At 43.2% G+C, this 13358-nt stretch overlaps 1 protein-coding gene across 1 annotated transcript; it reads left to right on the top strand.

The window, feature by feature from the left end:
• Positions 1 to 5010: 5010 nt before the first annotated feature.
• On the top strand, positions 5011 to 12869 carry gucy1a1 (guanylate cyclase 1 soluble subunit alpha 1). The gene is made up of 8 exons (XM_028976578.1): positions 5011 to 5360; positions 5534 to 5595; positions 6405 to 6496; positions 6581 to 7287; positions 8591 to 9076; positions 10582 to 10725; positions 11937 to 12091; positions 12328 to 12869. The coding sequence occupies exons 1-8, from the start codon at positions 5151 to 5153 to the stop codon at positions 12512 to 12514; spliced, it is 2043 nt and encodes a 680-aa protein (XP_028832411.1). The 5' UTR covers positions 5011 to 5150; the 3' UTR covers positions 12515 to 12869.
• The last annotated feature ends 489 nt before the right edge of the window (positions 12870 to 13358 follow it).

The raw sequence follows: 13358 nt of genomic DNA, 5'->3' as shown, positions 1-13358 counted from the left end.
CACAGGAAGCACTGGAGTGGCAATCAATGGTTGTTTTTTGCTTGGTGATTTGCATAAATTCTACTGATTGGCCAATGCTTTTACAGGGAAAATTGTAGGAATAAGTTGGTGGGTACACAGCAATCCCTTCCAAATGCCGGCTCCGATTCCCCAGATACATGACACAGAGGAGGAAGGTCTCCAAATCAACCACTCTCAATCTACTCAGATTTGAGTTTCTCGTTTTCACTTTTTAAAATTATGCACTTTACTGCCTCTGTTATGTAATGTTATTTATCAATGTTTATAGTGCAATATACAGCAATTGTGTGTCATTTGTTGTGTCTAATGTAACAACTGTTATATGTTTTTTTTGGATTGAATTGAATTAAACAAGGGCAAGTGACAACATGCCTGATGTACTGGTGATTTCAAGTTATTCCTATGGACATGAGAAAATGTAATTACAGGATTTATCATGGAGGTAAGTCATTGAAAGGCTGTGCAAATGAAATATGACAATGACGCACAGTGCAGTTTCAGGTATTGTCCTAAATCTCCTGCCTCGCTGTGAAGCACAAAAGCCTGAATGATGGGACCCACGAGTCTCAATGGCCACAGTCTGGGTTGAGCAAACTGAAAAGAGCTTTAATCTGAGAAGAGAGCACTGGACAACACTAATCAGCTCTCCCTATGGATGGTGTGTTGCTATGGCATTCGGCCATGGCCAGCACCATGTATGGTTGTACACACTGTGTGTACATTACAGTACCTGCATAATAAATTATGTTCATGTTCCTCGTTGGAATGAAAATGTCAGTGGTTAATCCATTCAGAACGCTCCTTGCTTAATCAATACTATTTGCATACAAATTCCCCCTCATGTACAATATTAACAAAAATTAAATATATAATTAAAAATATTTTTTGTGGTTGTATCTGAACCATGAGATATGAAATTAAATTTCAGATTTGTTTAATTCTTGGGCATGCCCTTCACAGACCTTTGTTGTGTGTTTATTCTGTGTAATTAAGGTATAAAGAAATGAACTCTTCTGAATAATAAAAAGAAGGGGCTTATTCCTGGAGCCTTCAGGGGGTTAACGGGTTAACCATCAAGCCATCAAATTTCAGCAGCCAATACAGGCTTTTTATGATCACCTGATACATAAAACTGAACAGACAGCATTGCCTTTGAAGAAAGGTGCCGTGCCGTCATCATTTCCACACGGAATTGGATTGGTTGTTAAATTAACTGGCCTATTTCCTCAAAATTAGGACCAGGGACCAAACAGCCAGACTTTTGACTGTTCTCCTTGTTTGATCTAGGTATGATTAGAGTCGTCTTTGAGGAGTCTTTGGGGTGAAAGCTGGAAACGACAGCACAGCTTAACCGAAGGATCCCGTAACGCAATGAGAAAGGCTTTTCGATAAGTTGTGAGCGGGGGAGTCGAGATGCCTTGCCATCGAGGTCCTGATCTGCAGATTTGTGACAGAGTTTAAAAAGCACAGAGGATTTATTGTCTCGATATGCTGCACAGCAAGCACTGCACTCTGCAATGTTCTAATCTAATAAACCTAATTTCGCCGTGTAGCACCGGAGTCAAAGTGGCAGGTGGGGGGGATTAAAAGGCTCTGAGGAGCATTATCCAATAGCAGTTGGAGCCCTATTCTGCCGTTTGCAGCTTTTTCATTTTTATTCAGAATTCATAACTCAAACAACATTGTATAACAGCCGATTGCACATATGCAGAGGGGCAATATATAGGCATTTCACACACTTTTACATGGTCATAAAAATAGCCGTCTACATGTAAGCGACGCTGAAGCGAGCAGCACCTTGTTGCAGCCCGAGTGCCGAGCCCGGCCCAGCCGGCCCAGTGACTCATCTACTGTGCTGAAGCGCCGGCTGGGCTTTTGGGCTCAGGCTCTTCTGCCAGGTGAAGCCTCCGGTGGACGAGTCGGGCCTCGCAAGTTCCAAATCGATTCCAAGGCTCTCTGAATTATTGAGCCTCTTAGAGGAGCCAAACATGGGGCCTTGGCCCACCACATGTCTGAAGGAATGTTTCTAAATATTCGAATAGAATTTTTTTTTTTGCGTTTCAGCTGCTTCTGTCACAATAACAGCTTCTCCGTTTACATTTATGGATTTGGCAGACAGCCTTATCCAGAACGACGTTCATGTTATATGAAAATGAAGTAATCAGTTGTGGTTCACTAGGACTCAAGACATGAATACAATAATTTTATTCACCATCTTGTAGTTTTTCTTGCATAAATCGGATTATAAGAAAGTTAGTCTAAGTATTCTCTAAAGATGCCGTTAAATACTGTTCTGACCTTGAGGGGAAGTTCATTCAGCCTCCTAGTGGTCAAACTTCATAAATATTGTTAATAAGGGGTAAATTAGACTGCACAATTTATCATAAAACTATGACTCAAACATGCAGAAACAGGTAATGGAGCTTTCTAATGTGAAATTATGCCGTTTGTTAGAATTCTGCTTAAATAATTTTTGTAATACTGCATATTCTCACCATTCCCTGTGTTCTGATCAGTGGCCAGTCCTCCTCCTAACCTGCCTCACCCAGTTCAGATCACGGACCCCACCACAGATATACCACCTAGGCCATTGCATTGTTTCAGAGGAATTTAGGATGATTCTCACTCGTTCTCAGTGGATTAACCTCATGCGATGTAGGCTCCAAATAATTCTAATTGCACGATTACTGTATGTTTTATTATTAAATCATTTCGATTTTTTATGTATTGTTGTTCCATTTTTTAATATTTCATGTGGACTAACACTCCGTGTCAGGGACAGGTGTTTCTGTGGTTTCTGTGTCGCAGTTCTTATGTAAAAAAAAAAATAGTGATCTGAAGTCGTGGCATCATGGGTTCTGTCACCGAATGACCATGACAGCAATGTAAGCCTGGTGATGGCAAATGGGGAGCTTTGTGGGCTGAGGAAGATAGTGGCTTCAAACAGGCATCAAAGGGACACCAACCGGGCAAATGAGGACAACACTTGCGATGAGAAGAACAGTGAGCAAGGGAGAGAGAGAAAGCTGTAGCCTGACAGCTTGGTGGTGATAATGAGTAAATACTTGAGAGAAGCCGTGACCATTAAACAAAGATTAACCACGCAATAATGTCAAAAATGTCCCACCTTTAATCACTGAGCTCTGTGCCTATAGCGCACAAATCCTCCATGACACTGACAAGGACTGTTCATTATATTCTTTCTATATATTAAACTAGCAGAAATCCATGACGGTGAGCTCATAGCCAAATGATCAAAAAAAAAAAAAACCTTCAGGGTTTCAATTGATCTTATAAATTGACAGGAAACATGACATGGGAAAACATCACCGAGGGCAAACAGAAGCGAGCAGGCAGACACAGGTAAAAACATCAGGACGAACCCCGCATCCCAACTAGCCCCTTTCAGACCGGATCCTAACACCCACAATTGTTAGAGGTGGGTAGAGGTGGGGTGGTAGTAGCCTAGACGCCTGTGATCCAGAAGACCCAGGTTCAAACCCCACTTACTACCATTGTGTCCCTCAGCAAGACACTTAACCCTAAGTTGCTCCAGGGGGGGACTGTCCCTGTAACTACTGATTGTAAGTCGCTCTGGATAAGGGCATCTGGTAAATGCCGTAAATGTAAATGGTCTGTGGGATTAAATCTCATTTCCATGACACCTTTAGAACACGGCAAAATATTATAAAATATTTCAATAAGAAGCTGTCAACACACCTCACCTTGATAGTGAGGTAAAATGTTCATTTGCCACGAACATTTTTAATATTGCCCGCTGTGAGCCAACATTGGAGCCAACCACTGCTGTCAACGTGGCTTGTCGTGGCGGTTTCCACAGCAACGGTGCTAATGGCTTGCATGGCACACACCCATGGCCAGACGGATAAACAGGAACACCTACAGACACAACAAACGCATGCACGATGACAAGCGCGAATTAAACATCTCCCATCTGCGGAGTAATGCAGTGCAAACAAACAAGCACACCTCAACCTGTTAACCTCGAGCCTTTTAAACGTTTTCACCTTGAAAAAGGAGGATGAAAATGCCAGCAGATATGCCAGCTGTGTGGCGGATAGGAAGGCCATGGCAGTGTTTGGTGCACCGGTCAGTTATCTCCTGGTGCCGTGACGCTCTTATCATCTGGGTGACTTTCGAGGTAACAGTGAGACTTGCAGTGAATCTGACCTCATTGTGCTCTCCATCAGCCGTCGTTAGATCATGGTGCCATCGTGCGCCTTATATTGGAACCCCCCTAAAAAACAAGGAATCATATCCTACATATGTCAACACCGAATGGAAATGTTGATGTGAGTTCATAATCTCAGACACGGCAAGTGCCGGGAAATGAATTCCTTCATCTCGATCCGGTGATTTTAATACTGTGGAGCTTTTAATCGTGCGCGTGAGCTAAAAAAGCGAAAAGCTTTGGTCAGTGGGGACGGCTACACAATAAAATAAGAGGAGAGACGTGTTCTTTTTTTAACCCGTGAGATTTAAAAAGAAGCTCCGAACACATCAGGCCCCTGCTGCAGACACACTGGACTACCACCATAAGCACAGCAGTCAGAGGCGCCCGAATGAAAGAAATGAAGCGTTCACCCTGATGCGCACACGAGGCAGCAATTTCTATATTCATATCGACTCCATTCACTCCAGTTTAAAAGCGCGCTGTTGTTGGCACGCAGGGAAGGCGCAGGAGCGGCTTTACGCACGGCTCGCAGAACGAGGTCTGTTACGTAACCCGCGGGTCGGGGTGTCCGCGCACGTCACGTTGCGCTCGAACCCGCGCGTAACGGCGCCCGGTTCGGCGCTCCGCGGCACGGAGCTGATGCATTTTTAACGAGCCCGGCCTCCTCGGCCGCCCATTGGCCAGGTGGAAGCCCCGTTACGCCTGACGATTGGCTGGAGTTAATGGACTTTTTCTTCTCTCTCTCTCTCTCTCTCTCTCTCTCTCTCTCTCTCTCTCTCTGGCGTGTCATTTGCCCGAACCGTGCAATATGAACGCGGTGTATAAATGTGGCGACGGCGCAGGGTCCCTTCTCCTGCGTGGGAATGCCGTGGTGCGGGAGTGGGGTTGGCTGTAGTCGGGACAGTCGCCATGTAGCCGCCGTCATCTGGCCACGATGTTCTGCGCGAAGCTGAAGGAACTCAAGCTCTCCGGCGAGTGTCCGTTCTCCGCGGCGCCGCTGGACGAGGAGCCGCGCGGGCACGGGCACGGGCGCGCTCCCGACGCGCCGCCCGTGTCCACGGAGGAGCCCCGGCGGAAAAGCAGCAAGAGCAAAGTGAACCTCCACACGCTGGGGGAGAGCGTCCGGAAACTGGTGTGCCCGGAGGTAAAGCCCCTGAGCATCTCGACTCCGAATTCCAGCCGTGCCACCAAAAATCATGATCATAATAATAATTATTATTATTACTATAATAAAATTAATATCATCTTATGTCGTCTAATGTTTATATGTGAAATATCAGCTGCTGATGAACTTTTGTATAATTTACAATGTGACAGTTTCAGAGGCTGCAGAGCGCCTTCCTGAGTACGGTGCAGCAGCATAGGTGCGGGGCACCATGGTAAGACCAAGTCTCACAGTAAAACAACGATATATGGGACACCACTATTTAAACTAACAGAAAAACGTGCTTAGAACGAAGACGATATAAATATTTGAAACGGTGCGTTTCTGTGGTCTTGGGAAACGCTGGCGCACATGTGAAAATATATCACATTAAATATAAGATTTGTCATTCCGAGCAAAAGGATTACATTACAGGTTTTACTGACACAAAAACGTGCAGACAAAACACAGACATCTCCAGTCTGGTCGTGCGTCGCCAGAAAAAAAAAACACATGAGCGCAACTTCTACAGACTTTAAGGTAGCGGACAGAAATCACGCTTTCAGTAAAAAATCTTTTATTCCCCAAATTCTATGTCAGTTCACAACACAGAACATCAGATTACAATTCATTTGCCGTGTTGTTGAACGTGTATGGAATCAAATGGCTTTTATTAATCTCAAACGGCGATTTCACGTTTACAATCGATAAAATTCGTATTTCCAGTTATATTGTTGAACACATTTCTTCGCACTTTGATTCTTTATCTGCCATGGCCTGTATTTGATTCACTATATCTATGCCATTTTGATTCATTTAAAAGAGTGGCCTCTTCGCCTTGCAAATATGACCGAAGTGTATCTAAAAGTCGCGCAATAGTTTTTCCTTTTTGGATTCAATGCGTTCCTGCACTATGCAATTCGTGGTGTCTGTGTCCTGTGTACACGCGTTTTTTCTGCATAGTCCACTGTTTTTCATTCATATTTGCACTTCATGCTCTTTCTTCACTGAAGGATGTCATTGTTCTTTTGGGTTTATTGACAGCCCAGCAGTATATTTAGATTTTTGTGAAGACAGAAATTTTGAAAACCCTGAACACCTTAAGGACATTATGAAGAGCTACTCAGTTGAAACAGGTAAAGGGAAATTAGCTTTTCTTCTTACCAGCCACGTGTTCACAAGCATTGGGCATGTTTGGTGAGTTTTGTGGTGTGTTCTAGGAACCCACATGGATGTGCTCAAGGTCTCCTTGGGCACTGAGGTGTTCAGAACCTGTTACGAAGAGGATGGCCACATTTTAGGTGTGGTGGGGGGAGCGCTCCATGACTTCCTCAACAGCTTCAACGTGCTTTTGAAGCAGAGCACGCCATCTACTCAGCAGGAGAAGAGGCACATCAGTGAAGCCTCTGTGTTGTGTTTGGACAAAGATCCGGGCTTCCTCACCGTCTACTACTTCAACCCTCATCCCACCACTGAGCTCTTCTTCCCAGGCATCATCAAAGCTGCTGCAAGTGTGCTCTACCACGTCGAGGTGGAGGTCCGGATGGATCCCGGTGCCAAGGAGAGTGCGTTGGAGACCAGCCACCAGCCCCACCTGCTCTACTCTGTAATGGTCCGCGATGCAAAGAGCCTCACCCCAAGCCCCATGAGGACGATGTCTAGTGGGGACATTCCTCTATCACTTCTTTACACCACCTTCCCTTTCCACATTCTCCTGGACCAGGACATGGCGATTCTGCAGATAGGCGATGGCCTACGGAGAAGGCTCCCACGCAGGGATGTCCAGAGGCGCCCAGCATTTGAGGAGCACTTTGCCATCATCACTCCTGAGATCCACTGCACTTTCCAAGGGATTTTGACCATGCTTAACACCCAGTTTATTCTCCGTCTGAAGCACGGAGTGTCCACGGCTGACAGCTCTGCTAAGGTACGTCCTGCTCCGGCTTTGACGCAGCTGCCAGAGCTCAGTTGTAGATCAAAGAGTGATGAATCAAAGGTTATCTGCTTCTAATGCTTTCAAAGCTTCTCAGAAAAACTAATCACAATCCCCAGCTAATTGGAGGGATTTTTCATCCTGTTAGCAAGCTGATGGGTTATGTTGCCATGAAAGTTCTACTTTAATGAGTTTGATGTAGGCTAAGTCAAAGCTAATTATTAAGTCAAATTATCTGGAAGTCAAATAGTAAATCTAATTATTTGGAAATATGTGAGAAATGTATTGCTAGAGAGTGGTTTGGCCTTTGAAAGCAAAAATCTCTTAAATCTCAAAAATCAATTAAAGGAATATGTTAAACATTTCCAAAGAATACATGATGGTCCTTATTGTCATTTAAGTTAGTTATTTAAATGTAGCTAAAAAATTCTAATTCTAATGGATAAAACATATCATACTAATGTCATGTTCTGGGTGAATGCAGACAGACTATTTTAAAAATATAAACACTATTTTCAGCTGCACTAAGATCATTACAAAAGGTGTATCTGATACCCACAATAACATTTTAGTGGGGCAGTGCTAGCCTAGCAGGTAAGCAAGCAGACCTGTAATCGAAGGTTTGTGGGTTCAAATCCCGATCTACCACTGTGCCTCTGAGATCCCCCTGATATGAAGGTACCGTCCCCACACACTGCTCCCCGGCGCCTGCTGCCACAACAATTCATCGTGTGCACCGTGTGCTGTGCTTGCTGAGTATCACAATGACAAAGTAATCACTTTCACTAATGAACACATCATTCAACTGGAGCTCAAGACTAATTGTTGCTTATAAAGTTCTGCTTGCCATGTATGCGGATATTCCATCATTGACAGCCACTTCCTGCTATACCAGCTCATTTGCAGCATGAACAATATCTGGACAGGAGTTTTAATCATTTTGATCTTAATTGAACGGACAAAACAAAATGCCCTACACTTTTGAAAACCCAAATTTCCATCTAGGGAAAGGGGGATATTGGGGCATTCTATGGGTTAATTCTATGGGTTAAACTTTTAATGAGCAATGTCTTAAATGAGCAAATACATAAATGTCATTGTACTATGATTTTTTTTTTTTATCTTTTAATTGAAAATTAAACTGATCCGAACAAGAAAACTCAAACTAGATCATATATCCTGCATATCAATTAAAACAAAATTATTCAGATTTTTCTTTGGTGGCTATCAAATCATTTAGCGACATATCCTGCAGAGATAACAGTGTCTTGTGTTTTCCTGTTTTCTCTCCACCTAGCTCATGGACCTGAAGGGCCAAATGATCTTCATGTCTGAGATGAATGCCATCCTCTTCCTGGGCTCACCCTGTGTGGATAAGCTTGAGGAGCTGACGGGTCGAGGCCTTTACTTGTCTGATATCCCCATCCACAATGCCCTGCGCGATGTAGTGCTAGTCGGTGAGCAGGCCAAGGCCCAGGATGGCCTGAAAAAGCGTCTAGGAAAGGCCAAGGCTGCCCTTGAGCAGGCTCACCAAGCCCTGGAGGAGGAGAAACGGCGCACCGTGGAGCTTCTCTTCACCATCTTCCCTGGAAACGTGGCAAAGCGCTTGTGGCAGGGCCTTCCTGTGCAGGCCAAGAAATTTGAAAACGTCACCGTGCTTTTTTCCGACATTGTGGGCTTTACTTCCATATGCTCACACTGCACGCCCATGCAGGTGGTGACCATGCTGGGAGAGCTGTACACACGCTTTGACCACCACTGTGGTGAGCTGGATGTGTATAAGGTGAGACCTGGTTAATGATGCTGGTGATGCGTGGGGATGGACCTGCTCACATTATCACTCTTCAATTTTCCTGACTTTTGGAGATCCATAAGTCAAAATCAGCTTTTGTGGCATCTCATCAAGTTTTGTTAATACGTAACTGAAAAAAAAACCCCAAAACTCATATTTCACTTGCTTGGATCTAAAAATGTTCATGCATTGTCTTTCTCCTTTAGATTTTGAGCAAAAGCAGCTAGTATTCTGCCAGGAGGTTGGCTAATGTAATCACAGCGTCGCCAAAGTAAAACATCCCATACACGCGTAAGATGAGGACTCTCATAAAGCACCGTGAAGTCAGAGTTTAGTTTAGCACTGCGCTTTGTGTACATTCTCAAGGACGTCTCCAACTTAAAATAGATCTCACTTCATCTTAACCAGACAACTGTCAGGTGTTCCTCTCAGCAGAATGGAAAGTAAACATGTCTATAATAAGTGTGAGAGAAATGTGCCTTGGCTTTGGAAAAGCATCACTTTTCCCGAGGAAGAGGCTTTTGACCATTTTTCTGAGCTCAGGTACTTAGCTTTTAAACCGTAAAACCTTCTCTAACTTTGCATTTTCAAACAACACATGCTGTGAACATTTGTAGTCGCGCAGCACAAATCACTCTTGTTAAGGGCTGTCTATGATGGCACCCAAGAAATAACTCCTGCATTATGAGAAATGAACAGAAAGAGTGCTGGCTGGGTAGATAGTTTGATCTCATCCAGCTACAGCCAATAACATTGCAATTGGGTAGGTAAAAAACAATTGTCTATGTGCCACACCAAACAGGTGGTTACGTGCTGAATCCGCACACATATTTAATTACACAGGAAACTGCAATGACAACGTCATAGTGTACATGAGATATTTTAACCAAATAAAGGCTGCACTCAACATTTTTACAGAAGAAAGGGACCGTCTACAAAACAAATCAAGGAAGAACCTTAATTGTCAATTTATACACTAAAAAATAAATCTCATATGCCCATGTTACATCTCACATAATTTTTTAAATAATCATTTTGGTTATTTTATGCGCATATATATTTGTTTGTTTTAATCAAAATAAATATGCTTCATATTGCAAGCACTAGAGCTGGAAGCAGGCTTCAACACCCCCTCCTCATTAAGGTTTAAAATGCAGAGGCCAATATGGTCAACAGCTTATAACCCCAAAATATATGACAAACTCATGAATGAACATGTACAACACTAAATGCATGTTTATGTCATACATTTCAGTTAATGAAGATGTCATTATAGATAATTTTAGAATAATTGTCTACTGCCTGTGAAAAGTTATTAAGTTATGACTCCCACTTTTTGAATACAGTTCTGTTTACTGCAAAAACGAATGACTTTACATCTTGTTAGATCATTTCGACAGGCACTTGTAGCTGGAATGCCATTATGTCTGCTTAATCTGCTGAGTGGCAGTTGTCCAAAAGGCCTTCTATGCCCATTCAACACTGGATCTCTGCAGGTGGAGACAATTGGGGACGCGTACTGCGTGGCTGGTGGCTTGCATAAGGAGAGCGAGAACCATGCGGTTCAGATTGCACTCATGGCCCTGAAGATGATGGAGCTCTCAGATGAGGTCATGACCCCCACTGGAGAAGTGATCAGGGTCAGTGTCATTGTGTCCTGTTTTAGCAAGTTGATGCAGAAGAGTTGGCACGCCTGTGATTTCAGTAGAAGAGATGAAGAATGCTTTTTTATATCTACTGCAAAGCACATCAGGGGTTTAAGAATAAAATGGTCGAATTAAGTGAGCCTGCCAGGGGAGGCCAAATGTTTCAAATCTAGAGGAATTGAACATAAGCTTTTATCCTGTAAAATCCCCAGAGGTTCTGCAGGCATTTCAGGCCTACTAAAGTTAACATCCAGATGGTTCTGATGTTAGCATCTAACATAAATTGTCCATAAAAGGTCAGGCGGCTGATGGTATTTAAAGTGGCACATTAACTGTATGGTCAAAGTAGAGCAAAGGACGCTCGGAAGATGATTACATTTCAGCAGACTGCACAATAATGCAGCAATCCCAGACTTGGCAAGAACGAAAGGGGCAGAAGTGAACAGGCTGTTCCCGCTGATAGCAACTTCTCAAGCTTGTCAGCGTGAGCAAGAGCAATGAACATTTTTTTTTTCTGTAGAGTGTTATCAGAAGATCAGAAATATGAAATCCAAAAATGTATCACATTCATTAAAAATAGATGGGAATTTGTGTTCTTTGGCGGTATTGTTGATATTTGCAGAATGCATGTAAAAGAGTTTTAGCCTTAAAAGTTCCTATGGTTATGTGTTCAGGGAATAGTCAAATTAATCAGTGAAGGCTAACGGGCACTCCATGTATAGGAGTGTTTGATATTTGACTATACCTGTCCAAACTTCAACCTTACGGGCACTCCATGTATAGGAGTGTTTGATATTTGACTATACCTGTCCAAACTTCAACCTTACGGGCACTCCATGTATAGGAGTGTTTGATATTTGACTATACCTGTCCAAACTTCAACCTTAACAGTGAAGACAGGGTTGCGGTGAACAATCTGAATTAAAACTAAGAGTTCAGTCTTTTTAAATGATTGTTAAAAATCAATTCAAAGTATGTTGTTGCGAAACTCTAAATGCAATGCAAATTTCCCACTTGTGGGACTAACAAAGGGTTATCTTACCTTACAAATCAGTATATGAGATCAAGTGGTGGTTAAACAGCGAGCCAATTGTGATAAATATTGTAACAGTGATTATTGCACGTGAGAACCTTTTTTAATAACTGATTTGTGGATTTGTAGGAAATAATTTATATGCACGTTATATCTGTGGTTCCACCGCCAGATGCGCATCGGCATCCATTCTGGCTCGGTTCTTGCTGGTGTGGTTGGTGTGAAGATGCCTCGCTACTGCCTCTTTGGCAACAACGTGACGCTGGCGAACAAATTTGAGTCTTGCAGCCTGCCTCGAAGAATCAACATCAGCCCGACCACCCACAGGTCTGGTGCTGAGTAAAATTTGCTTATTCGCTTTTAATTAGACAATTGTTTATCATGCGTTTGTTACTGTCTGTTATATGCTCATTTGGTGTATTTCTCAGGGCCTGCTGTTCGTTGATGAAAAAAAGCGACGCATGCCACTGAGAGTCGATATTTCTGTCCTAACATCGCTCCGTGCCAAAAGTGAAGATGTGCTTGAAGGACTGACATATTGGTTATGTCCCCTTCCTTTCCAGGTTGTTAAAAGATCGTCCAGAGTTCACCTTCATACCACGGACAAGAGAGGAGCTTCCGCCAAACTTCCCTTCTGAAATCCCTGGTGTGTGTTACTTCCTCGAGGCTTTCAATCACATAGGCAGCAGCTCTTCCAACCGAGAGGAGCTTCGGAGCGGCCATTCAAGTCTGGCGCCAGAACAAACATAAATGGTGACGAATGACCGGAGCTGTGCGCCTGTGCAGACCGCTGCATATCCCACCCGCCACGGTGGGGACGTAGATATAGCTGTCATTCCAGCCACTGGACATCCGGAGAAGTGCAGGAACTGTTGATTTTAAAGGCTTTCACTGTGCACAGTTTGAGTCACATTGTAGTTTTTAGGTTTTTTCGGCACATCATGTTTTAAACAGTTGACAAAGAATGCACAGCAAATACAACTTAACAGCATAGCAAGACCACGATGAATGTCATGATTGTCAGATGTCCCAAATTTATCATTGATGACTGTGATTATTTTTGTATTGTCATAGCACTGTAATAAACATTGTAAATTGAAACATAGTGTTTGTGTGCATCAAAACTGAGTCTGACCAGAAAGTTTGTATATGTGTATTCAGACCGAAGCAGACTGCCCTGTCTGGGGCAGTAGTGGCCTAGTGGTTAATGAAACAGCCACTGAGGTGCCACTGAGCAAAGCACCATCCCCACACACTGCTCCCCAGGCCTCTCATGGCTGCCCACTGCTCACCAAGGGTGATTGTTAAAAGCAGAGGACATATTTCCGTTGTGTCATCGTGTGCTGCCGTGTTTCACAAATACAATTCACTGATCCCCATATCATTATGACTGGAAAATTTTAAACAAAAGGAGATAATTGATTAGCAAAATATTCCAAAGTCAATAAGATATTTGGAGAATCCATAGAAATATATATATATATATTTCTCTGGGTTTTCCTCCAAAAGGACATAATGTGTTTACAACAGGTAACGTAAGAACTGCACATAAAATGTACAGAGAAAGCTTTCTAGAAACATGGAAAAAAAGTAT

This window comes from Denticeps clupeoides, chromosome 4 (assembly GCF_900700375.1).
Source record: "Denticeps clupeoides chromosome 4, fDenClu1.1, whole genome shotgun sequence".
NCBI classification, from domain to species: Eukaryota; Metazoa; Chordata; class Actinopteri; order Clupeiformes; family Denticipitidae; genus Denticeps; species Denticeps clupeoides.
The sequence above is the reverse complement of the archived record's forward strand: the minus strand, read 5'-3'. Positions and strand labels throughout refer to the sequence as shown.

Bases quoted from the DNA above. Each gene is read 5' to 3' on its own strand.
- gucy1a1 (XM_028976578.1), top strand. From the start codon at position 5,151: ATGTTCTGCGCGAAGCTGAAGGAACTCAAGCTCTCCGGCGAGTGTCCG. The intron at 6,497-6,580 runs GTAAAGGGAAAT...GGTGTGTTCTAG, and splicing joins GAGCTACTCAGTTGAAACAG to GAACCCACATGGATGTGCTC. The intron at 12,092-12,327 runs GTCTGGTGCTGA...CTTCCTTTCCAG, and splicing joins ATCAGCCCGACCACCCACAG to GTTGTTAAAAGATCGTCCAG.